This window comes from Electrona antarctica (genome assembly GCF_951216825.1).
Source record: "Electrona antarctica genome assembly, chromosome: 19".
Taxonomy (NCBI): domain Eukaryota; kingdom Metazoa; phylum Chordata; class Actinopteri; order Myctophiformes; family Myctophidae; genus Electrona; species Electrona antarctica.
In genome coordinates, this window is record NC_136800.1 from 1109817 (window position 1) to 1136982 (window position 27166).

Sequence of the window (27166 nt, forward strand, 5' to 3'; positions counted from 1 at the left end):
TGTCGCACCGCAGCACGTCTACATAGGTGCTACGCTTCTTTCCCCTCCTGGCTTTGCCCTGGGGTTGGCTCCCATGAGGGTCAATTTACTTGCCTCAAGTTCTGGGTGCCTGACACAGTGCCCTGCCAGTCTCTAGTTCTGGGTGCCTGACGCAGTGCCCTGCCAGTCTCTAGTTCTGGGTGCCTGACGCAGTGCCCTGCCAGTCTCTAGTTCTGGGTGCCTGACGCAGTGCCCTGCCAGTCTCTAGTTCTGGGTGCCTGACGCAGTGCCCTGCCAGTCTCTAGTTCTGGGTGCCTGACGCAGTGCCCTGCCAGTCTCTAGTTCTGGGTGCCTGACGCAGTGCCCTGCCAGTCTCTAGTTCTGGGTGCCTGACGCAGTGCCCTGCCAGTCTCTAGTTCTGGGTGCCTGACGCAGTGCCCTGCCAGTCTCTAGTTCTGGGTGCCTGACGCAGTGCCCTGCCAGTCTCTAGTTCTGGGTGCCTGACGCAGTGCCCTGCCAGCCTCATCCTTCTCTCTCTGACTTTGTCGCGTGACCCGTGGTATAGGTCCCCATAGAGGTCCACATTTCTGATGCGGTCCGTCCATGTGACACCTAGTGCCATTCGTAGCATTCTTGTGTAGACTCCGTCCAGGGCTTGTTCCTGTTGTACGGCCTACTGCAAAGAGTAGGCCGGGCTTAAACCAGTTGTCTCATCACTGCCTGTAGCAATGGTCTCTCAAAGTGGGGTCCGGGTACCCCCAGGCGTCCTTGAGAGGGTTCCAGGAAGGAAGTCCCCAGAAAGAAAAAAAATGAATATAGCATACAAATCGTTGGCCTGGGCCATGGCTCAGTGGTCCAGGCACCTTGGCTGGTAATCCAGTCTAGCAGTGTGCTGCGGGTTCGACTCCCGATCCCGACGGCCTTTGCTGCATGTCTTCCCCCCCCCATCTCTCTCCCCATTTCAACGAAAAAAATCGGTTTAACCACTCCCTAGACAACCTCAATCCGCAACCTCACAATGCATCTCGATGTGAGGTTGTAGATCTGCTGTTAAACAGCACAAATCTTGTATGAGGGTCCCTTGCAAAAAAAAAGAAACATTTACAGATGGGAGTCTGCAGCCTAAAAACATATAAATTTGGCTGTCCTTGTCATGCAAAAGTATGAGAACCACTTGGCCTATGTGGCAACACACAGTATTTCTGAAGCCTAAAATAGATATTTTTTTCCATTTGTTGTAGTTTTAGTGGCGCTTTATAAGCACCAAAATCATAAACTCAAGAATAACTTGGGTTGTTGTTCCCTATAGCTGTGCCTTTTCATCTAGCTGCATGTTATAATACTTTGGCCTTGATGGTGCTTCCTTTTGTTACTTACGCTTGAAATGGTTTGTTGCCAATGGTTTGTGGCTGAGCTACCACATTATACTGTAATGTATTCAGACTAGGGCTCAGAACTCAGCCTTATATTGTTGTCCAAGCTGTGATCTATGTGTGTGTGTGTGTGTGTGTGTGTGTGTGTGTGTGTGTGTGTGTGTGTGTGTGTGTGTGTGTGTGTGTGTGTGTGTGTGTGTGTGTGTGTGTGTGTGTTGACGTATTGGGCTGAAAGGTCTCCAAGTTTGTTAGCGTTGGGGAGTAAAATCGACAAAGAAATGCATGGCTAGTACCGGCTGCCTGTCAAAATATATCGAAACCTTTCTCTGTTAAATGGTGCATTTATATAGCACCTTTATCCAAGGCGCTTTACATAGATTGTGCATTACATTCACCTTCACCCATTCACACATCGATTGCGGCGGAAGCCATGCAAGGTACCAACCAGCACATCGGGAGCAATTTGGGGTTCAGTGTCTTGCCCAAGGACACTTCGACATGTAGACAGGAGGAGCTGGGATTCGAACCGCCGACCCATGGATCATTGGACGACCTGCTCTACCTCCTGAGCCACAGTCGCCCCTGTAAGTGATTGAACTTGTCTGATTGGCACAGTGGCACTGTCATAGCTTCCGTAACCTTACAAGGGTTTTGACATGCAAGATCCAAATGAACTTACCGGTACACTAATATTCAAATTGCTTATTTTTTAACATATGCCTAATTTATATTATCAAGAAAATAACGACGCATTCGTTTTGGTTGTGTTTTCTGTTTTGTTTTTTAGTTGGTTGTGTTGACACTGAAACGGAAGCAAATCTTTGTTCGCTTTGTCGGGTGGAAACCATTACTTAAAGTAGACCGAAGACACATAGAATATACTGGGTCAGTCGGTTAAATCTACAGCAAGACGACTCACTGGAAAAAAATATCAAAATAAACTATACATAACCACTTTCAGCCTGCTGTCCCTATTATGTCATATAGGTATAAACTTTAGCAGATCTACAACACAGTTTATATTGGCTATTTTTTGCCACTTTTGTGCGACACTGTCACGCGCTGAAATATAAAATAGATCCTTCATTTAGAATAGAGAATAGTTGCAAGGTTTCTGCCAACAGCAATGACATCTAACGTATAACAAACTCGGGTTTGCACCACTTTTTTGCTTAGTGTTTGTAGTGGCAAGCCTATATCCGTGTGACAACCTCCACCCCCAATCTGTGGAGCTGTAATTCAATCCTGCTGTGTTAGTAGTGTTGCCCTGAACCACATCGCCATATGGAAAGTAGGTCTTCACTTAAACTAATCATGAGGCGTCTGAACAGCTCCTTTTTTTCCCTCTCCGTCTCTTTGTACCGACAATGTTTCCACCACGCTCCGATGGCCGTCAAATGTTTTGACCTGCAGGGGACAGCCTCTCGCTGAGACCGCCGTCACCTCTGACCCCAACGGAATGGACAGGCCTATAGCAACAAAAAAGAGGGGGGGGGGGGGGGGGGGGGCTTTTGTTGTTATACTCAAAAGGGAAAACATGCGCTATGAACTTGTAGGTCTGCTATTTTTGAAAAATCGTTAAAATGTGCCTCAAATCTTTCCGAAATTGTCATGATTTAGAAAACTTTTTTTTTTTTAATTTCGACGTCAGGCCTGAATGGGTTAATCATTCTGGCTGTGATTTTGTCCTACTTTCCAATGATTAATGAGTATCTGATTTATTTTGCTGAAACCTCTTTGCACCACACATTTGAATCGCATTAGGTCCAGCTATACAGCTCTGATGCTTCCTGCATAATGCTTATGGTACAAATGATACAACTTTTTTAGTCAGCGAGCATGTCAGATTTAAATGACTACAGTTTCTGAATGTCACTGCTGTATACTTCTTCTTGTACCAAAGGGTGTCTGGAGCCTCGTTTACTTGGTCGCATGCTGGTGCTCGCGTGCATTAAATAGCAGATCTACAAGCCCACCACGCGTCACGAATGTGTCGGGTGGTTATCTGCTGTTTGCTGATACTGAGCACGACGCAGGCAGGCAGGCACACAACTTCAATGAGGCTTAAATGGGCAACAATACACAGACTACTCACTCAGAGGGGGTGACTAATTTACAATTCCCCCATGAATTTGATTTTAGCATAATATTGAGCTGCAAGCTTCATTTTGGTACTCGACCAATGTGCAGGAGCACCCGGTACATCCACCCAAATAATTAAACAAGTTTAATAAATGAAAACAAGCAGCTATACTTTCTTCTATTGTTGCAGTGTGTGCTCCTTTAATTTTGCCTTGAGACTAGTTTAATCTCTGTTAACAACACTGCCTCTAAAAACTCAAGTAGTAAACCATTCTTTTCCCATACCATTTCCCACTCATGCATCTATTTAGCACCATACTGTTTATTTGTTTCACTAGAGCTAAAACAAGGGGCTGGCAGTCAACTATTTACCATTTAAACAAACACCCCCACCCGCCCCGCCTCTCCCCCAAACTTCCTCCTCTCTGTATCTCCCACCACAGCTTTCTTTCTTTAACCATGTGTGCGTGCGTGCGTGCGTGCGTGCGTGCGTGCGTGCGTGGTGGCTGAAAAGAAAAATATCAAAGTCTATTCAATTTCAAGTGTGGTGTCAATTAAATATTAACTGATACTACTACTAACGTGCTCAGACAGACAGACAGACAGACAGACAGACAGACAGACAGACAGACAGACAGACAGACAGACAGACAGACAGACAGACAGACAGACAGACAGACAGACAGACAGATAGATAGATAGATAGATGTAATTGATCCCCATGGGGACATGCAGGCAGGTGTCATCATATCAACACCACAGCATTCAATATTATTCAATTCTATTTATGAATGAGTAATAGTTTTGTTGACGGTGTCCGACTCCAACCCTTCTATAATCCCCCTGCCTGTCGCAGCAACATCAATATAATTCAGGGAAAGAAAAGAAAAGTGATAAATGTGTGCAAACTATCTAGGGACGAAGCTGTATCTCAATATTTACGTTGACGGACTATTTTTTAGTACCAGTTGAGTAAAAATCGATTCAGATTGTTTGCTGCCATTTTTATTTCAGGATCTCTTTTTCCGTGGAGCAGCGCTTCTTGTATTTGTTTTACTGACGGGCACCGTTTTACTGAGGTTACGTTTGGAATAAGGTTAGGTTTTATAGGCATCGTTTACGGAGGTTACGTTTAGGAATACCAGGTCCATTCCGCCAGATTTGCCCTGGGGTGACTGTGTTTTGGGGCGAGCATTTTGGTAGCGGTGGCAGCGGTGGCCGAACGGATTGATACCGGAAGGTCGCCAGTTAGAATCCGACACGTTAAAATTACCACCGCTGAAGTGCCCTTGAGCAAGGCATTGAACCACTACCATGAAATGTTCTATGAGCAGGGCCTGGCTGGAAACAAGTTCTTGAGCTTAGCCAGATACCCTGGGTAAATATAGTAACTTTGCTTTGCTTTGTATTCATACTTTCATAGTATATACTGAGAACTGAAGATAGACCATCTGAGCAGCCATCAACTGGGTGATGCTGATGCTACCATGCAATCACCAATAGGCTAGAGGTGCGGCAGTGGCTCAGGGGTAAAGCGGCCGGACGGGCAAATCCCGGACGGGCTCCCCCAGAGTCAAAGTGTCCTTGAGCAAGAATCTATGTAAAGCAAAGGGCTATATAAATGCACCACTTACCATTAAATGCAGTTCTAGTGCTCATCTATTTTTGTTTTGCAGGTGAACTGCACTAGGCAGTAGGCAGATAATATTACCTCTTGTAGACCTTTTCGTCTACCAAATAGAACCAGACCTGATGCGAAGCGTCTCAAATCCGAAGTAGAGGGGGGTGACTTGCGTTATCAACAACTGCCAATGCATTTCTTTATTTTTTTTAATATATTTTTTATCCCACGATTTTGTAACCCATTTTTCACCCCTGTGTCAATTATCTAATGTGATCCTGGGCTCTACACACCCTCCGCCAACCTAGTCCCCATATATGGGGGACATGGGGAGAGCAACGGACTTGAACTCATGCTTCCTTCATGCCCGAGTGTCCAAGTTGCTCCTTTACACCTGACAGGGGGGAGTTTCCCTGGTTGGACGTGGATGGAACACGTTATTCCAACCAGTTCCTTTCCCCTGCATCAGGCGCCCCGGCTGGCCAGGGGGAGGCAGTTTAGAGACCAGGATTACTGCATGTTTTTGTGAGGGTACCTACAAATGCATGCCAATGCATTTCTATGTGCAGCGATACAGACGATACCGTAAATGTGCAATTTGGGTTTGCACATGTAAAGATGCAATACCATAAGGGAGACAGAGTCCACTTGAGATTTTGACTAACAAGGGGTGGTCCAATGGTCCAACCATGTTGTCAAAGAAAGCTCAACCTTCTCAAGACACCTGAGAACTCATACCAGAGACGTTGCACTATAACTGAAAACAAATTGGTTAAATTGTTAAGAACTGAACATTTTAACTCCAATTATTTTTATTTTTTTTACATTGAATCTCATACTATGGCACTGGGGTTTTAACATATTATTGTAAGGAATCAGTGTTGTTTTTGGCAGCAAGTTTTGATTTTATAGTCATAGTCTCTTGAATAGTTTTAGTTTTAGTCACATTTTAGTCACCTGGAATGTTTTAGTGTTAGTCTAGTTTTAGTCGACTAAATATCATAAGATTTTAGTTCACTAAATCTACAGATTATTTAGTCGACTAAAATGTATTTTGGCGTGCCTTGATGCCGTCGTAATGACTGTTTTTACACTTGCTGAAAATAGCAGATCTACAAGCTCACAACGCGTCACGCTGCGACGCGTTGTGAGCTTGTAGAACGGCTATTTTCAGCATGCAACCAATTGTAAAATGACTTATACTGGATCTCTTGTCCACTATTCCCTTCCTAGAAAATTTTAGTCTAGTTTTTATTTGTTTGACGAAATTGTCAGTATATTAGTGTTCGTTTTAGTCAATATAGCTTAGTTTTCATTTAGTTTCCATTTAGTTTTCGTCAGTGAAAAAAGGAAGTCGACGAACATTTTTCGTCTTAGTTTTAGTCGACAAAATCAACACTGTAATAAGGCATTAACTGAAAGCTGTGTGACAATCACAGGTCCACGTAACAGGAAGCAGGATTCTAGGGTTGTCTACATATTTCATGTTTAGGGACCTGTTGTCAGCTAAATAATTCAACAGCTAGGACTAGACTATGAGTGGTTTCCGGTCTATCATTTATTCAACCAAAATAATCAGATCTAAATAGGAACAGGCATAAATAAGTAAAGTTACAACATTTTTACTATGGAATAGCTCTCCGTATGGCTGTGTCATGTTGCTCTCTACGGGACACCACACTGTGATTCACTATTTAACTCCATGTAGCAAATGCATATACATGCTAGAAATAATTTCACTCATTCAAAACATTTCATTCAGATCACTAAATCCATTATGGTAATCGGGAAGGCCTTCTCAACTGCAGTTATGTTTATCCCCACTAAGTGGCAGTGTACACCATCAATAAACAACTGTGATAAGGATGAGGGTGCATTTTGAGTGCTCACCTTTTAATTTAGACAATCATTTAGAAGACTTTTTGAAAATACTAGATCAGGTTATGTAGATTTTCACTAGACAAGTATACTCAAATAAACACTCAAGGGTTCAAACAATTTGAACAAAGAAAAATAAAAGAAATCTGACATTTTCGAGCTTGTAGATTGGCTATTTGAAAGTGGTTAATTATAAAATATTTAGAAATTTGGATTCCAAGTAGAGACAAAAGTACAATATTTCTATGTTGTACGTAGGTACAATAGGCTACTGAAGTAAGAGAGCTGTAACTGTAATGTTTTATATAATGTCAATAAATATATTACTGTCCACCACTGCTCATCAACAGTTCTACCAGTTTAAACACAGACATTTCTTTGAAATTTAAAGCTGTATAAAAGAAAACCTGTTGTTCTACATCTGTGTTCCTGAGATCTGACCGATTAGGAAATTATGACCTTGATTCTGAATGTGTTCTTTTAGAGTTAATCATTTCTTCGGACAGCCTACAGATCATTCCACCAAGTTATCATGCTTATCCACCCATCCATTTATTTTAACCTGGAATGTTGTTGTTGGTTGTTGCTCTTCATTCAAGGTTGGAGACAGAGGTGAGATGTGCCTTTTGTAGTCAGAGTCAGACTCAGAGCTCCTCAACTCCTCAACCTGCCTGAGAAGCTTGCTTCATCTTCTTTTTAGTCCCATTTTAAAACCTACTTGTAATCTAGAGGCCTTTTGTCATTGTAATTGTTTGATTATCTTTTTTTTAAGTGGTGCAACCACTCCCTTAATATGTGTGTGGGTGGCTGGGTGCCTGGGTGGGTCTGAGCACGAAAACAGCATGGTTGTTTTTCACCACCTGTGCGTGAAACACACACACAAACACACACGCACATATTAACAGTATATATGATGATTTTGGGTGTGCTGGCCCAGTACAGTACAGTAGACTGAGGGACCCCCACACGGTAACTCTGTCATTTCTCAACCGTTTCAGACGCGGGGCAGCACGCCGGAACCGGCCCGGCCCGGCTCCCTGGGGCGCGTTCCTGGGGGTCTGGATGTTCCGGGGACCCCCACATGGTATGACTCTGTCATTTCTCTACCGTTTCGGACACGGGCCGGCTCGCCGGAACCGGGCCGGCACACTGGGTGCGTTACCGTGGATTTGGAACTTCCGGGGACCCCCCCCTCCCCCGGGACCCCAACACGGAGTTGCACCACTCACTTCATACGGGTGTGATTTTTTTCTCTCACTGTACTTTATTGTTTTATTTGATCATTTATTAATGCCCTCAATTATTGTGCCTGATGATAGTACTGTCATTTTGCCAGCATGTCACTTAACAGTTTGGTTCGTTGTTTGTTTCACTTTTACTAGGCACCTATTCCATGCGGACCCTATGTATCTGTTTAAGAACTTTCCCAGGGTTTCTTCCTTTCTGCGAGCCTGACTGATGAAAGACAGGGATGTTGTTTGGTTTCCTTTGTTAATCTCTTGTTAATAGTTGCTTGCCTTTGTAAAAAGAGAAGAAGGGGGAAAAAGGGGGGGGGGGGAGGGATTTGAGGGGGGGGCTAAATATTTAAAAACATGTAGCAATAAAGCAGTTCCTCTTTTTCTTTTCTTTTTTTAACATGGCACTGTGTATGTTACATCTTTGAGTATTGATTATGATGCATATATGTGTATATGTGTGTATATATATGTGATTTTACACATATATGTTTTGCATTATTTTACTACTATGTTGTTTAACCTGATTGTTTTATATTTTGTCACTGTTCAGCACTTAGTAACCTTGTTTCGAAAGGTGCTCTATAAATAAAATGTACTTACTTACTTACTTACTTACTTACTTACTTACTTACTATGGACTATGTGCTGAACTCCATATAGCAGTTCAAATCCTGGGTGAGGTGTTCCTTGTCAACATGGTGCTATGATGTGTGTTTGTCTAGTCATTTCCCCTTCACATGCCACATTCATTAGTGTCTATATATATTCTAATATTGCAAGTGAGTCTCTTGCTGATAATTATGGTACTATCAACAGGACAAAAACTAAGTAAATGGCGAAAGACCTGGCGTAGATTTACTCCTTCAATACTTGGGGGAAGTCCTGACTCATAAACATTCCTCTAGCGCCACCGTTAGGCCAATATTTCAATATTTCCAGTTCCACTTATACACTAGTAAGATATCACAAAGTCACACATACGTAAGTAAGTACAGATCCCCCTGGGACCCCCGGTCAATGAAGTATATAGGGTTTAAGTGGTTAGAGTTTACACACTGTGCAGCTAGCTCTCTGGCTCACCCACTTTGAAAAGGACAGCGCCCAACGTGGGGCTCGAACCCACGACCCTGAGATTAAGAGTCTCATGCTCTACCGACTGAGCTAGCCGGGCATGTGGCACATGCTGATAAGAGCCCCACATCTACCCTCCCCCCCCCAACTTCCCAAATTCTTTCAAGAGCCACGTGGGGGTGGGGTAGAATGGTGTGGTGAGGGTTTGAACCAGGGCCAGTGCTAGGGGGGGGAGGGGGGAGGGGAGCCTGCCCACCCAAACGTACGTCCTGCCCGCCCAATCAAACATTACGAGGAATATTCATTTTTAGCCAAAATAGAAAATACCACAAAATACCTGTGCCATTTATCACTTCTGATTGGGTGGGCAGCACTTTTAAGAGAAATGTAGACCCATACACCGTCATCTGCCGACAGGGTGCTGATGGAAATTGGGTTAGTGTTGGTCAAAGAAAGATGGATTAACTGATACGATGATAGCCTAGTTTTTATATGCATTTTGGGCGTTTATGGGGATATGAGCCCCCCAAAAATGATTCGTCGTGCCCACCCTAGTGGGGCAGGCTAGAACCGGTCGTAGTAGTTTCAACACACATTTCAAAAAGCACGTGGAGGGTATAATGAATGGAGACCTCCTCCTTCCAGCTAGGAATGTAACACCATGGGGTCTCCAAGGCCACAGATCACTGTCTGCATATAATCATAAATAGTCCTTATCTACAATTTACAATTTAGGCATTTAGCAGACGCTCTTAATCCAGAGCGATTTACATTAAGCAAGAACAAAAGCATGGGAATACATCACATATATAAAAAGCATTTATCAAGAAACATGCGTAAGCTAAGAACGTAGCTAGAACATATCTATATTCTATATAATGACACTGTACATATAAACTATACATATATACTATACTATGCTGTACATATATACTATGAAGTGCTATGACTACATACAATGCAATTATTGTGCTGTCTACATAACATGCTATAAGTCTGTATCAAATGCTTTCTAAGTCTAAAAAGTGCTGTCTAAGGGGGTAGGGTAAGTGCTATGGGCCATGGTGGAGTCTGAAAAGGTGGGTTTTCAGACTACGGCGGAAGATTGGGAGTGATGCTGCAGTTCTGACTGCAACGGGGAGTGCATTCCACAGTTTTGGAGCCAGAAGGGAGAAGAGTTTGGGACGTGTGGAGCGTTGTCCCGGCGTTTTTAGTGAGGGTACTTCCAGCTTCCCTGCATTGGCTGATCTGAGTGCGCGGGTATATCTATGGAATATAATTTCCGCCACTGAATAAAATGTAAGAGAATTGTTGTATTTTCTCTTGTGGTTTTGTCTTGACAATTCTTTGACAATTCAGACTTTTTATCTGAGATTTCTGAGTGTTGCTTTTGAGTAGAGATGTCCCGGTACTGTATCGGTATCGGAAAAGTATCGGATCGGCCCTTATTTGGTCATATCGGTTCATATCGGTATCGGCGAATATGCCAGTCTAGTAACCACAGATCCGACACAGGGGTAAGGGGTTGACACTATGGCAGGTAAATAAAAGGTTGGGACATGTGGAGTTTGCTTTGGAGTTGCCCCAACACTATTCCCGGTCGGTGGACTTCAAAATAAGACCTTCTTTCTTTTTGTATTATTATAAATATTATTCTCTGGTATCGGAATTCGGTATCGGTATCGGCTAACACAGAAATTGTGGTATTGGGAAACGAAAAAAGTGTATCGGGATATCCCTACTTTTGAGGGGCGCTCCTATGCCCAGCTTTGTCTGTTTGTGTGAACACAAACACGATGATTTGATTGGCTGATCACCCCATAGCGATGATTTGATTGGCTGAGCAAAATATGGATGATAGGTCGTTTGCCCCAAAAATAAATGAATGTTACTCCTACCTTTACTTTTTAAGTGTTCCGTTGTTCTTTTTCTTTCTCGATCCTTTCCATAAGTATATTGTCCTCAGTCCAAAGGTCTTGTCTTGACTGCTCCTGCAGAAAATGTCAAATTAAAAAAGTAATTCAATAAAACTCTCATTTCATGTTAAAGGACAACTTTAGTTTTTTTCAACCAAGGTTCATGTTTTAGGATGTTATTAGAGAAAGTAAAAGATGAGTGTTATTTTTTTTCATTTGTTGCTTTCTTTTGTTTTAGGGATTGTAGCTGTTTTTTACAGGGGGGGCGGGGGCATTCGAGCATGGTGCTAAATATGTTTTTTTTTTACAAAATATTATGGCGATTTATTTTTTTATTATTTACTATAGTCCTAATAAACCCCAGGAAATTACATCTGGCCACAAATAAATCACAGGATCTACTGAATGTGAAGGTAGCCTACTGGGGGGAAGCCACACGGCCCTATTATGCATGTCTTAAGTACCAGGTCTTATTACTTAACTTAAGACCTGGAGGCGTGATCAATGCCATTTGGCTATTCTGAGTGGCCAAACAGCATTGACCACGCCTCCAGGTCTTAAGTTAAGTCATAAGACCTGGTACTTAAGACACGCATAATAGGGCCCTGTGTGTCATAGGCTCAATGTCAGTTTGACACATTCAGTAGATCTTGTGATGTTTTGTGGCCAGATGAAATTTCCTGGGGTTTATTAGGACTATAGTAAATAATTAAAAAATAAATCGCTATAAAATGTTGTAAAAAAATACATATTTAGCCCCATGCTCGAATGCCCCCGCCTCCTGTCAAAAACAGCTAAAATCCCTAAAACGAAAGAAAGCAGCAAATGAAAAAAGAATAACACTCATGTTTTAGTTTCTCTAATAACAACCTAAAACATGAACCTTGGTTGAAAAAAACGAAAGTTGTCCTTTAAGCAAGCTGTCAATCTGGGGGAACCCATCTGCAAAAAAGAGGGGCGGGGGGTGTTACATTTCGTTTGAATTTGCTGCTAGGCTGAATATGTATTGAGAGTTAAGGAGGCATATAGAGGGTATGCGCGTGACATCATCATCAAACCAGGAAGCTATGCAGGAAGGCCTTCTGAGTGGCAAAAAACTACTTTCTGGCCTTGACAGCCCATACATCCACACAGAAAAGTCCTATCTGAATGCATTAAATGATTAAACAACGTTAAACAATGTTAAACTCACTTTGCATGTTGCTTTGCCACTCGATTTGCCACTCAATGTGCCATTCACTTTAAGCATGCGCATACCCTCTATTCATAGTCCAGTTCTCGGTTTGGTTGATTGATTGATTGATTGATTGATTGAAGTATTTATTAACAGTTTGCAGAATTATACAGTACATTTCAAGCACAACTCAATACAAAAACTGTCAACTGTGAGTGGACGACCCTTAAGCATTACACTTGTTTACAAGAGGGTCCACCTTGTTCAATTCATCATTACATTTAGAGACGTACAAATGTACACTTATATATAGCCAAAAACAGGAAATCATCATAGAGGGGGTAAATAATGGGGGAAAAAACATATATACAGTGAGGGGGAAAAGGGGTGGGTGGGGGATTAAGATTTTAGGGGGGCCAGTTTCGAATTGCAGCCGTCCGTAGGTGCCCTTTGAGAGCGGTTTTGAAGGAGTCAAGGGATTCACATGTCTTAATGACTGTTGGTAGGGTGTTCCACATTTTTGTGGCATAGGAGCGAAATTAATTTAGTCCCTTGTTTGAGCCGAATCTGGGTTGCACATGGTTTGTTGAAGTCCCTCTGGTGTTGTGGGTGTGGTGTGGACATTGACATTAAGGAAGTACTTAGACAGGTACATGGGTATCTTGCAGTGGTTCCCAAACTTCTTCAGAACAAGGACCCCCACATTGACACTAATTAGCCCGCGGACCGGACCCCCATTTGAAAAGATATGCCATTGCCAGGGACCCTTTTTACGGCTCGAGCAGAGATTCTCAACCCGTTTAATTTCAAGGACCCCCAGTTTGACATGGGCCCCCGGCATTTCTATCTCTGGGACCCCCAATTTATATTGTAAAATCAATGTTAGTTTAACGGGTCCATTTATGGTTCCATTTTTTTTTACACTCTCAGAGTTACAGACCCACAAGGGTCCATTTGGTTCCAAACTATCATTTAGCTGGGGACCCCCTGGAACTCCCTCAAGGACCCCTGGGGGTCCCCGGACCCCACTTTGGGAACCACTGGTGTATCGAATCGAGACCTTAGATCGAGACCCATTGCAAGATGCTGTAGCCTACTCTGTCGTCAACCCAAGCCATTCCAGCCTGTCAAAGTGGGAAAACTCAACTATGAATAGGCCTTTTATAGAGTTTATATAGAGCACACTTTTTGCACTACACTACATCTTGCAAAAGGTGGTTTGAGCCAGGCGCTGAGGGCTTTTGAAGCCTAGGCATACTTCAAGAGAAAACGGTGGCATGCTTACTTACCATAGCAGCTGTGAAGCTTTCTCGTCATGATGAATGGTCAAAACGTAATGCAATGTCCACACAAACGTACAGGTAGGTGGACAGTAAAATACCGGTAATTGTTGATTTGTTGTTATAGTGCTTCGTACGTGACAAGGTGTGTACGATTATTACGATTAGAGGAGAAATATCTATCAAAAGAGCTGCAGCAGACCGCAGGCTATAGAGAGCATAGAGAGATTGCGTGAGCGCCCCCTGCCGTTTGGCACCCACACTGCAGCTATCCCCCTGCGCACACACACACACACACACAGTCACACACACACACACACACACACACACACACACACACACACAGGTAGTTACAGTCTGTAGGCTACAGAGCAAACCGTATCCAGGTCAAAAATATCATGATGGTGATTTGCCAATGCATGAATTATTATGCCTTTTTTGTAATATTGTAGGGAGTATACTGTCTATTGTATTACTGTACTTCTCATAATATTCTGTTAACAGACTGAACTAAGTAGGTTCAGTCTGGGCCAACTCAAAAAGGTGGTGTGTCATCCAGCTTGGCAAGCATCTCACAAACATGATTTTCACAAAATCTAAACTTAATAACAACAGCCGGGTGTTTGGATTCCGACATAAATAACCCACTTGAGCTTCAATGAAAGCAACCATTGCCACTGTTTATGTCTCATATTTGTCTCTGATATCCTGCGTTTGTTGGACTTTTTTTTTTATTATTCTGAGATCTAGCTGCTCCTGGATACCTTGATGAAATACTGCTTCCTCTCAAGACCAGGGTTGGCACGCCAACAATGCCTGGCAGGAAAAAAGGTCCTGACTCTTGCTCTCTCACAGACACATTTCTGTACGTGTGTGTGTGCGTGTGCGTGCGTGCGCGCGTGCGTGCGTGCGTGCGTGCGTGCGTGCGTGCGTGAATGCATGTGGCTTTACGTCTATCTCTGCCTCCAGGGAGCCACTGTCAGCCACTACCTACGTCATGGTGTTGGATTGAGACACAGCATCAAATAGGCCGCTGGAGGAGAAGAAGGAAGAGCGTGTGCTATTGCCTTCCTGGCCTGCTGTGCACCGGATAATCCTGTTCATGATCCCATAAAGATTCCATCATTAGGGCAAATATTGGTGCATCTTTCCCAACCTGCACATCTTGGGAATGGGATGGCCGGCCTATACACAAAAGAGTCAGCAGCACTGTGATTTGTCACAACATGGTTGGTGTGGGATTCCTATTTTTGATGGAATTGCCAATAATTGTGATCACTCTAATGTTAATTGCTTTACATTATGTTTAATGTGAAGTAATGTTTTTTATCAGTCATTGCCATCATGTAAAGGAGGGGGTCTTTTGAATGGGGTCTTAGTGCATGTGTGCTTGCGTGTGCGTGCGTGCGTGCGTGCGTGCGTGCGTGCGTGCGACATGTGTGTTCGAATAAACACATTTTTCATTGTGCCATGTGTGCTTGTGTGCCCACACCTCTGTACTGTATATATAGGCCTACTGTATATGTGTGCTGTTATGTTAACCTCTCTGTATAGTGTGTGCTGTTATTTTGACCCCTCTCTGTGTACGCTATGTATGTGTGTGTGTGTGTGCTGTTTTGGTAACCCCCTGCCGCGGTGTGGATTCGTGAGGGCAGGCAGAGAGGGAGGAATGAAAGAGGGAGGGAGGGGGGGCCGAAAGCCAGGATGGAGTCCTGCGATGCATGGGAAGTGTGTGGCCAGCAGTTTATAAACTCCACCGTCGTGTTTACACCTCGCTCACAAATTACCTGTTCTCACGATAACAGAGCCACACAGAGGGGAAACGTCTGACTTCACTACAGCATTGAGGTTTGTCTGTGGAGCTGCACGCCGAGCCAGGAGAGGAGAGGGGATATAGTTCAGCAACTATCTGCAATCCTCAGACACTCGGTTTATCTGAAAAAGACACAGACCTCAGGTGGTTTATCTGAAGTAATTCAACACCGCGTTATCAGTTCATCTGGCATTTGATTTGGGAGAAGAGACCTCCTTGAGCTTGGAGACACCAGTCTTTGCTCTCTCAGTGATTTTTTAACTGGACTTGGCATTTCAGAATCCAGCAAACTCCAGGACATGGAGTATTCAGAATAGTCGGAGCCCTCGCCACGGTTTCCAACTGGAACTGCTCTGTGTTCTCTGAAAAAAGCACAGTGAATCGCATTCATTTGCAGGGGATTGATTGATTTCACTGTGTGAGCCATTGTGCTCTTCTCTGAACTTTGTGTGGTGCCGCTGACTGACGAGACTGATTCCTGTGGCTCTCTCTCTCTCTCGTCATAGTAAATCCATGTACAACAACAGCTACGCGCAGGCCGCCAAGCTGAGGCTGGAGGCCCAGAGGAAGATGCAGTACCGCTCGAAGGGCAAGGGCTGCGGCTACTACCTGCGCGTCATCTTCTTCTTCTCGTCGCTCATCCAGTCCCTCATCATCGTCAGCCTGGTGCTCTTCCTGGTGTACGGGAAGCAGCAGGACGCGGCGTCCAACGCTCGCATCCTGGACCTGGAGGAGAGCTTCGGCACGCTCTCCCTGAAGAACCAGGCCCTCAAGCTGCAGAACAAGAACCTCACCACGAGGCTCAATGTCACCCTGACCGTCAAGTACCGCGACGACTGGGAAATGGAGAGACTCCGCTTCATGGCCAACCGGTCCATCTACTACATCAACGATTGCAACTACAAGCTGGTGAGCATGGTCTTCTTGATATGCTAAATGAGCAAAGTATTAACACATTATTTATTTCACGAGTTATGATGCTTTCTATGTCCAGTTTCGGTTGTGTGAACCCCAAAACCTTTCACCTTTAAAGGAGAATTCCATGCTAGAAGGCTTTTTTACCTTTCTTTGTAGTTGTTACGTCCCCACCAAAGAGGTCCAGGTGTTATTTTGTGCAAAAGCGCATTATTGGCTATTTCCCCTACCATAAGCCCTCAATGAATTGAATTGAATTGCATTGAATTGAACGGGGCATTGGGGTACATCCTCTCTTCATAATGTAAATAGTATCCCAAGCGGCACACTTTACTACTTATTTCGATGGAAATAAGCAAATTAGCACAAAAACCCAACCCCCATAGAGCGTCGCAGTCCCGCCCCCTACCATGGACCAGGAAATGATTCTCCGTTCATTTTCCTCATAGACATTTCAGAAAGTATTTATTTAAAGACGTTTACGCCGCGGACAAAGCCAACTCGAGTCGTGACAAATCATGACAACAAACACAATCTTTTGGGCCGAACAAATAATTAGAAAGAAGAAAAAAACGGCAGGTTACAACACTTTTTTGTTGTTTTTCTTCTTTGTAATATTTGTTTGGTCCAAAATATTGTTTGTGTTGTCATGAGTTGTCACGACTCGAGTTGGCTTTGTCCGCGGCGTAACCGTCTTTAAATAAATACTTTCTGAAATGTCTATGGGAAAAATGCATTGGGATTCATTTCCTGGTCCATGGTAGGGGGCGGGACTGCGACGCTCTATTGAGGGCTTATATTAGGGGAAATAGCCAATAATGCACTTTTGCACAAAATAACACCTGGACCTCTTTGGTGGGGACGTAACAACTACAAATAAAGATAAGAAAGCCTTCTAGCATGGAATTCTCCTATAGAAATCAAGCCATGCATCAACATTGCTTACTGCTGGTAGTCATAGTCCTATATGTTCATTTTATTTGCCTATGGATTCTTCATGAATTATGTTCCATGCAGGATTGTTGATTCAGTACTGGCGTCTCAGTACTATGTGCAACGTGTTCTATAAGCAGATTCTTCGGCTTGAATTCATATTGTTGAGTCCTTATAAATACTGTTGAAATATGTAATCACACATCTTGTAGAACCAAAGGAAAGGGTTATGTTTATGCTAATGTATAGCTTTCCTTGTAGTGTGCAGTGCTCATTGCTGCTCAAAAGAAGAACATGTCATATTGTCTGTTAATACTAAGGAGTGAAGAGTCTGTGGCTGATCGGATTAAGATACAAATCCTAGAATAGTAGTTTATTGACAGGACAACAAAAAAGATCAGCTTATAAATAGTCATAAAAATGTATTGGAGCCTTACAGAAATGTGTACAAAAAAGCTGTATTACTTGTGAATTAATTAATAATAGTTAATAATCAACACAACCTTGGCTTATGATCAAGTATGCCAAGTTACAACTAAACTCCAATTGCTCAAGACTCTATATTATACTATATGTATATAGACTGCAACGATATGCAGTGTACGTGCGTGCGTGCGGCGTGCGTGCGTGCGTGTGTGCGGCGTGTGCGTGCGTGTGTGTGTGTATATACAATGGCAAAAACAATTGCGGTGTTAATTATTAAAAATCCTTTTCACTCATTTAAACAGAATCAGTGCATAAACCCGGCCAGGCCCTCCGTACCACATTATGTATGCCCACGGATCAATCTAAATGGTAAGTGTGACGTTCATTTTTACTGTAAAGCAATCTGTAAGCAATCTCATACCTTTACAAATCAACCTATTCCTGTATGGGATGGGGTGGATGTAGATGTGTATCACACAGTATACTTTAAACCGGTTTGACCCCCAGGGTTCCTTGATTGATGTGTTGTTTTTGGCAGCAAAAATTCTATTTTAGTTTAGTCATAGTCTTTGGAATGAAACTTAATTTAGTTTTAGTCGATATTTTAGTCACCTGGAATGTTTTAGTGTTAGTCTAGTTTTAGTCGACTAAATCTGCTCATTTTACACTTGTTGAAAATAGCGCTTGTTGAAAATAGCCGATCTACAAGCTCACAACGCGTCGCGCTGCGACGTGTTGTGAGCTTGTAGATCGGCTATTTTCACCATGCAACCAAGTGTAAAATGACTTGATGAATTGTCAATATATTTAGCTTAGTTTTAGTCATCATAGCTTAGTTTCCATTTAGTTTTCCTCAGTGGAAAAAGGTAGTCGACGAACATTTTCCGTCTTAGTTTTAGTCGACGAAAACAACACTAGTGTACACATTTGTTCACTCTCAGTTAGGATTTTACAGGGTAGGTCCCTGCAGTGACAGAGGTGAAACATTGTATCGCCAAATAATGCACATCAAAACGGAGGCTCCTGGCCTGGGCCATGGCTCAATGGTCCAGGCACCTTGGCTGGTAATCCAGTCTGGCAGTGTGCCACAGGTTCAACTCCCAATCCCGACAGCCCTCACCACATGTCACCCCCCCATCTCTCGCCCCGCCTCCTGTCAGCCTACTGTCTGTCCCTCCATAAAAAACATAAAATAAAGGCAAAAGCCACAAAAAAAAACATTAAAAAAAAAAACGGAGGCTCCTTGAAATGAAAATGTTTGCATATTGACCCGATCCTGTACTAATTATATTGGGTTTATCAGACTCCATGCCTATGTTGACGAGAGCACAGAAACAACTCTTCTCATTTGGTCTAATTACAGCAAAAAAAACTAATTTTGACGCACTGGAAAAAGGAGGAGGCTCCTGCATTTAAGCATTGGCTAAATGAAATGACTAGTACACTTCATCTTGAGAGAATACGGTATTTCCTGAGAAACAGGGAGAGACAAATATTTGATAAAGTTTGGCTGCCCCATGTCCATTACTTGAGTAGAAACAATTAATAGACAGGATACCACTGATATGGTTGACTGTACGCCATTTTCTTTTCAGATGTTTTCCATTTTTCAAATTACTATTGTATTCTATAGTATGCGGTGTCACTGAGCACTATGGGTGGGAGGGTTGAGGGTTTTCTTTCTCTTTTTTTGTCCTTGTATTTCTTCTTTCTTTTTTTTGTTTTCTATAAAAGAAAAATGTAATTCATATCATAATGTTTGTGTAACAATTTATAATCTGTTCTCAATAAAAACCTATTTGACAAAAAAAATGAAATGAAAAAGACCCCCCTGTGTTTATTCTGTTCTCTCCCAGGTGACTGTGGCACGCAGGTGGAGCAACTGAGGGCGATGCTGGAACTGCTGCAAACCAACTTCACCCAGATCGCTCACTCCATGCGGATGGAAATGGACCAGGTGGCCAAAGACCGGGACACCGTCAACCTGGAGGCCATCCAGCTGCGGCGGGACAAGTCCATGAAGGAGAAGGAGCTGGTCAACTACAAGCTCAAGTGCAAGGAGGACTTCACGCGCTCCCTCAGCGGCATCTCCAACGTCTCGCGCACCTTCCTGAACAAGATCGACTCGCTGTTCCCCCAGCACATCCCCTTCCAGCTCAGCTGCGTCAAGCAGCGGGACAACCTGGAGCAGATCCGCAACAACTGCACCAGCCTGTCGCGGGACGTGGAGGACAAGTTCCAGCGGTATCTGGACGCAGTGGGGACCCAGGTCAGGTGCAGTGTTGTTTTCGTCGAAAATATTTTCGTCGACTATACCTTTTTCCACTGACGAAAACTAAATGGAAACTACATGGAAAACTAAGCTATGATGACTAAAACTATACATGACGATTTCGTCAACAAATAAAAACTAGACTAAAATGTTAGAAAGGGACTAGTGGACAAGAGATCCAGTATAAGTCATTTAATACTTGGTTGCATGCTGAAAATAGCAGATCTACAAGCTGTAGATCTGCTATTTTCAGCAAGTGAAAAAAAACGGTCATTACGACGGCATCACGGCCTGCCTAAACACATTTTTGTTTGACTAAAATCAACTGTAGTTTTAGTCGACTTCTCATGACATTTAGTCGACTAAAACTACACTAACACATTCCAGGTGACTGAAATGTGACTAAAACTAAATGAAAACCTTTCAAAAAGACTATGACTATAAAAACTAAAATTCAAACGTTGCTGCCCCAAAAAACAACACTGCCCACCCAGGTGTCGCAGATCCAGGCCGAGAACAGCCGCCTGAAGGTGGAGAACGCGCAGCAGAAGGAGGACTACGAGTGGTGCAGCAAGAACCGCTCGAATCTCATCTACGAGCACCGGCAGGGCGTGGAGAAGGTCAAGCTGACGTACGACGACGAGAAGGAGAAGCTGCTGAAGGAGAAGGAGAGGCTGAGGGGAGAGAAAGACGTCATGGAGAAGAGCATCAACTATAAAGACGGGCAGGTCAAACACCTCGAGGAACAAGTCAAGCTGCTCAACTCGTCCTGCAACTATAGGGTGAGAGGAACTTGATTTCTTCCCCCCGCTCTATAATTTTGATCCCACGATTTTGTAACCCATTTTTCACCCCTGTGTCAATTATCTAATGTGATCCTGGGCTCTATACACACCCTCCGCCAACCTGGGGAGAGCAACGGACTTGAACTCATGCTTCCTTTTTTTTTATATAAATGTTTTTTTTGTGGCTTTCGCCTTTATTTTTTTATGAAGGGACAGACAGTAGGCTGACAGGAAATGGGGAGAGAGATGGGGGGAAGACATGCAGTGAAGGCCGTCGGGATCGGGAGTCGAACCCGCGGCACACTGCCAGACTGGATTACCAGCCAAGGTGCCTGGACCATTGAGCCATGGCCCAGGCCACTCATGCTTCCTTCATGCATGAGTGTCCAAGTCGCTCCTTTACACCTGACAGGGGGGGAGTTTCCCTGGTTGGACGTATAGCACGTGGAAGGAACACGTTATTCCAACCCGTTCCTTTCCCCTCCATCAGGGTCCCCGGCTGGCCAGGGGGAGGCAGTATAGAGATCTGCTGTCGGGAGGAAACCTCATAACTCCAAAATGTTCATTTTTCCTGGAAATGAAAAATATACATTTTTCAGGAAATTAAGAAAACCGTATATTTTTAAAACAAAGCAATACAGCCTCATCACAGTTGGTGTTGTAACGTTATATATTGTCAATTACTTCCATGAGAAGGGGAGAGGTGGTGGAGTTAGTTGCTTTAGCAGCGGTCCAATGGAGTTAAGAGGTTTTGTCCAAAGCACTTTTTACTGCTTTCCATTGGTTCAATATTTTCGAAACAACACACAGACGTAAAGGGTGTTCAATAGCACTGATTTATGCCAAAAAAAAATGAAATTAAATGCTTAAAGTACTTAAAAAAAGTAAAACCGCTGCATTTCAATCTTATTAGAAACGTGGAAAAGGGCACCAAAACAGTTTAAATAAGGCTGAGAAATAATGCCAATGAAAGGCATTAAGGACACAACTACTGTGCAGTTAACTCCATGCTTGCTCACAGAAACACTTGCACGCAATATAGTACGCATTCATTCACTGCATCGTGTCAGTTGTCATGTGTGACATTAATGTGACACATGCTTGACACTTCCTTGTTTCAAATGAACCCCCCCTGTCAACAATTCCTGCTGCTTCAAAACGACAGATTTACTTGCATAATACCCACAGGAACACCCTGGGCATATGCAAAAGACATTTGTCATATAGGGCATTGGACATGTTCCAGGTTTTTAGGATATAGGTGGAGGGAAAACATCTGCCAGTAACAATGGCTGCAGAACAAGAGGGCAAAAAGGTGTGAATTAGGTAAACATCCTTTTTCAGCTATACAGTCGGGCAGAAACCTTGTATGTCCCAAACCATTGCTGTTCCGGAAACTATGGGGGGAAAAAAATAGCCTTTGTTCAAATGGATCCAATTAACCCATTTAGACCTGACATCGAAATTAAAAAAAATGTCTTCTAAATGCTGACAGTTTTCTGAAATACCTATGTTTCTGTATCAGTGGTGCTCAATATTTCATGTCAAGGACCCCAAAGATTATATGTAATTGGCCCCCATCTGAAAATATGTTGTTCCAGGAACCCCTCAGAAGCAAAGATTTGAGTTAAAAACGTTCGCTCTGATAGAATATATATTCAAAGATTTGTGCCGCATTTTCACGATTTTTCAAAAATAGCAGACCTACAAGTTCATAGCGGGGCACTCGGTGCCGTGCTATGAGCTTGTAGATCTGCTATTTTTCAATAGCTAAAGCATAAGCATAACATAATGCTTAAAACACCAAAAGGGGTTCCCGCTCCAAAATGCGTTAAATGCATTTATTATTTTTGTCACAAGCTTGTGTTACTGCTTTTCATTGGTTAAATATTGATAAAAACCCACTTTCAAGCTGCCGCCCTATGCCTCAGGCATATCATTCTAGACAAAAATAGCAGATCTACATTCTACAAGCTCCCGATGCGTTGCATCATGACGCGTTGTTAGCTTTTAAAACGGGCTAGTCTGACTACTTTTGCATAACACTGTCATATATGATGCCATGATGAAGTATAAAATGACCAATAGCATTAATTTGGGAAAAAATTATAAGAAAAATATATATATATATGGAGATGCAAGGTTTCTGCCTGTCTGTTATGTTAGGATGAATATAACTCAGAGAACCAGTGGCGTGCACAGACATTTAGAGGGGCAGGTGCTCAAGTTAAAAAAGGGCACCTTGTGCAGCGCGTGGAGCCGGCCGGTTGCCTTAATCCATTTTGGGCGGGAACCCCTTTTGGTGTTAGCATTATGTTATTCTTTAGCTATTGAAAAATAGCAGATCTACAAGCTCATAGCGCGCCACCGAGTGGCGCGCTATGAGCTTGTAGGTCTGCTATTTTTGAAAAATCAAAAAAAAAAAAAGAAAAACAAAAGGTTTTTAAAAAAAAAAAAATCAAAAGGGCACATTGCCAAAAGGGCAGGGGGTGCTCTAGCACCCCCTAGTGTCTATCTGTGCACGCCACTGCAGAGAACCCAGTTGCCAGTTGTCAAAACCTGTAATGACCTTCTTGATGTGTTTTTAATGAGGAGGGTTATTATTATCTGCATTCCCATTGTAATTCCTTGACAATGCTTCTTTTATAACCACAATACCAGACTATAGGTGCTGTATACAATGCAGTGGCGTGCACAGATAGACACTAGGGGGTGCTAGAGCACCCCCTGCCCTTTTGGCAATGTGCCCTTTTGGAAAAAAAAGAAAAAAAAACTTTTTTTTTTCTTCTTTTTTTTTGATTTTTCAAAAATAGCAGACCTACAAGTTCATAGCGCGCCACTCGGTGGCGCGCTATGAGCTTGTAGATCTGCTATTTTTCAATAGCTAAAGCATAACATAATGCTAACACCAAAAGGGGTTCCCGCCCAAAATGGATTAATGCAACCGGCCGGTTCCACGCGCTGCACAAGGTGCCCTTTTTTAACTTGAGCACCTGCCCCTCTAAATGTCTGTGCACGCCACTGATACAATGCTTACACCAGTAAGACGCCCCATGGGGCGTCTTGGCTATATATATATGGAGCGTATCTTGAGTGTACAGGGTTTGATGAGGTCAGATCAAGATATGGAATGTCAGAACAGGTCAGCTCCATATATGGAGATCTAAGGGTGGCAGCGGGGGGCAGTGTATTGAATATAAAGGGTTTGATGAGGGCCCAGGTATAGGGCCAGGCCTTAATTTTCGGGCCTATATTGAGAACTCTAGTTTTCGCCTGCAAATAACTTTGGGGCAGGCCCGTCTAGAGTTTAAATGGACAGGTATATGGGGCTTTTGAGTGATACACTGACTGACTGACTGACTGACTGACGGGAAATGCATGATTCCATATAGTTAACTGTGACCTTTGCGGCAACCACAGTGGTTATCATGAGACTGTCACAAATATATGATCATATATTGGCATTCCCATATATGGGCTCAATATTGCTCACAGTCAGGGATCTCCATATACTGTATGGGCATAACAGGGATTGTATTAGGGTATCAGCTGGGAATGCCCATGTATGGAACCTTTTCACGTGATGTCACAATGATGTCACGATGACCTGGGCGCCTGGGGGGGCTTGCCTGGGGTGACCAGGGGACTGATGTCACGTGATGTCACGATGACCTGGGGGCTTGCCTGGGGTGACCATGGGACTGATGTCACAATGATGTCACGATGACCTGGGCGCCTGGGGGGGCTTGCCTGGGGTGACCAGGGGACTGATGTCACGTGATGTCACGATGACCTGGGGGCTTGCCTGGGGTGAGTGACGGGGACTTGAGTTAGGTGACGTGTCAGAGTGATGGAGATTGTGGGTTGGGTGTCAGAAACGCAAGGTTTCATAGTTATCAGTGACCTCCGGTCGCAACAATCAAAATGAATACTTCATGGAACTAAGAAATGTTAATACCACATTTTTTCCCCAAAAAAAAGATTTGTCAAGAATGTGAGAATGCATGTTATTCTCCAAAAAATAAGTTGCCTATAATGAAATGCCCCAAAAGATGCCAGTGATGACATACCATTGGTCCGATATCTCAAACCCTCACCCTAACCCTAACCTCCCACGGGGCAGCGCACCTAAACCTAACCTTAACCCTCTCCCAACCCTTAACGCACCCCTCACCAACCTTAATCCGGTCGTTTTAACGCATCCCTCACCAATCTTAATCCAGTCGTACCAATGCTATGTCTAACCAATGCTATGTCTAACCAAAGTATGCCTCCCGCCAGGGATATCATATATTAATAGTTATACCAGTTTTGATAATATATATCTGTGTCTCATTTCAGACAACCGGGTCAACCGGATCAAGTTCTACAGGATCTAACTCTGGAGGGTCATCATGGGGGAGCAAGTTTGGCACTGGTGGGGGATCCAGCACATCTACTGGGAACACAGGCAGGACAGGGTCTAGCTCAAGCTTTGGGTCGGCCTTTGGCTCGAGTAAAACAGGGTCCAGCTCAAGTTCAAGTGGATTCGGCCTGAACAAAGGATCCTCTAGCTTCGGGTCATCTAGCTTTGGATCAAACAAAGCAACCTCGGGATCTACTGGATCCAGCTCAAACTCGGGCACAACTGGGCTAGGGTCGAGTAAGTCTACTTCAAGCTCGAGTAGCTTCGGTAGCAAGTCAACTGGATTCGGTTCTAGTTCTAGTTTAGGCTCAAGTAGTTCATCAAGCCTGGGCTCGACGGGAACAGCGAAGAAGACTGGGTCGAGTTTGAGTACAGGGCTTGGTAGTAGTAGTAGTAGCAGCACTAGCGGGAGCAGTAGGAGTAGCAGTTTGACCAATGCTGGTCAATCCGAGACAGGAAAGTCAGCTTCCACTGGTTTGGGCTCAGCTGGTAAAACAGATGGCAAGGCGGGTTGGTCCTGGTGGTCAAAAAAAGAATCAGAGAGTGCCGGCGGGAACACAGGGCCGGCGGCATCCACAGCACTAGGTAACAGGGGTTCAACTGCAGGGTTTGGGACCAGTGGACTGAGTAGCAGGGGACCCGGAGGTGGTACGGGATTGTTGGGGTCCAGTTCTGGAGGAACAACACCAGGCCAAGGAGGTGAGTATCTAATTAGAGTTGGAATAACATTTACTTTGACAGAGCGAGTTGATCATTGACCATAATTCCCACGACCACATTTTTACCTGTGAGGTCCCCCTACCCATCCATACACGCACGCACGCACGCACGCACGCACGCACGCATGCACACACACACACACACACACACACACACACAAATCTGAGTATTACGTGGGAGAAAAATAGCCATCATGTGAATATGTTCAATGACATGGTAATGGTAACGGAAATGTCTTCTTTTGTTTCATCAACAGCAGCAGTCCGACAACACCTTCAAGATCTGGAGCGAGCTGCCAACCCGACTCTCGCAATGTGAGTATACTCACATAATACTATTAACTATTATTTATTGTTGCAGTGAAAAGTGAAAAAGGAGATAAAGATAAAGTCTTCTAGCCTGGCTAATAAACCAGACTCAAATCACACTGTCGTGTGGTATTTGAGTCTGGAGATGCTGTGTATGGATCTTGTTTCCCGGGGGGCATGTTCAAACATTTTCTCTTTGACGCAATTGGTCAGAGTTACTGTCAGTCAAAGGTCTCAAGCATTGAACGTCACTGTACCAAAGCCCGCCCATATTGCATACCGTGTCCCGATTGGCCACACCAGTTCTCTGGTGTAGGAAATAGGCGTACAATTGAGCCTCTCCAGACCGTAATCCGCCGGCAGGCACATTTCTTTGCCAACGGCTGATTCGGTCTGGCTTATTAGCCAGGCTAAAAGTCTTCATCCTGACCTGACCTGTCGCGTTGTTGTTCTTGTTGTTGTTTTTCTCTGTCACTGACTTTCCCTCTCTTTTGTTTTTGTCTCCCTTCCTTCCCTTTCTCTGCCTCAGGGAAAAGGAGAAACAAGAGAAAGAGAAAGATCCGTTCAAATCATTTTTTGGTTAGAGAAAAGGAAAACGATGAGAGAAGTGAGATTGTCCTTCACCTTCAGTCTAATACATCCTTCAGTCTCTATCTCCACATCTATCGCACAGTCTCTATCTACAGTATCTAATCCATTCACAGTCTCTCTCTGTAGTCTGTATCTACCCACAAAGCTAATCTCCTCATATTGTGTTATCATCATGTGTGAATAAAAGTATGATACACTTTTATCAACATTTTTGTTTTAGATTATGTCTGTAACATCTTCATTCTACAGGATTTGAATAACGTTTTGCACTTTTTTGTTTTTGATAATGTGAAGTGAATGTGCTTGAAAGTGACCAAAGTGTATATATAAATTAGCACGATAAACATTGTAAATACTTTAAATAAAAGCACAGTGATATTATGCTT

The 27166-nt window shown here is 43.5% G+C and overlaps 1 protein-coding gene and 1 long non-coding RNA gene across 4 annotated transcripts; one reads left to right on the forward strand and one right to left on the reverse strand.

Annotated features, from left to right (window-relative positions):
• Positions 1-2261: 2261 nt before the first annotated feature.
• LOC306943210 lies at positions 2262-13757 on the reverse strand. Its single transcript, XR_013792368.1, has 3 exons — positions 13618-13757; positions 11141-11233; positions 2262-2821 (listed from the first exon to the last, which is right to left on the reverse strand). It is a non-coding gene; the product is annotated as an uncharacterized lncRNA (long non-coding RNA).
• LOC306943209 (uncharacterized protein) lies at positions 13452-27166 on the forward strand. Of its 3 annotated transcripts, XM_079529415.1 has the most exons (9): positions 13452-13693; positions 14363-14443; positions 15932-16334; positions 18002-18068; positions 19556-19968; positions 20466-20753; positions 25098-25860; positions 26138-26195; positions 26719-27166. In XM_079529415.1, the coding sequence occupies exons 3-9, from the start codon at positions 15939-15941 to the stop codon at positions 26771-26773; spliced, it is 2040 nt and encodes a 679-aa protein (XP_079385541.1). In that variant the 5' UTR covers positions 13452-13693; positions 14363-14443; positions 15932-15938; the 3' UTR covers positions 26774-27166. The 3 variants fall into 3 exon arrangements, with proteins under 3 accessions (XP_079385541.1, XP_079385539.1, XP_079385540.1); XM_079529413.1 differs by lacking the exon at positions 14363-14443; XM_079529414.1 differs by lacking the exon at positions 14363-14443 and having other exon boundaries at positions 26141-26195.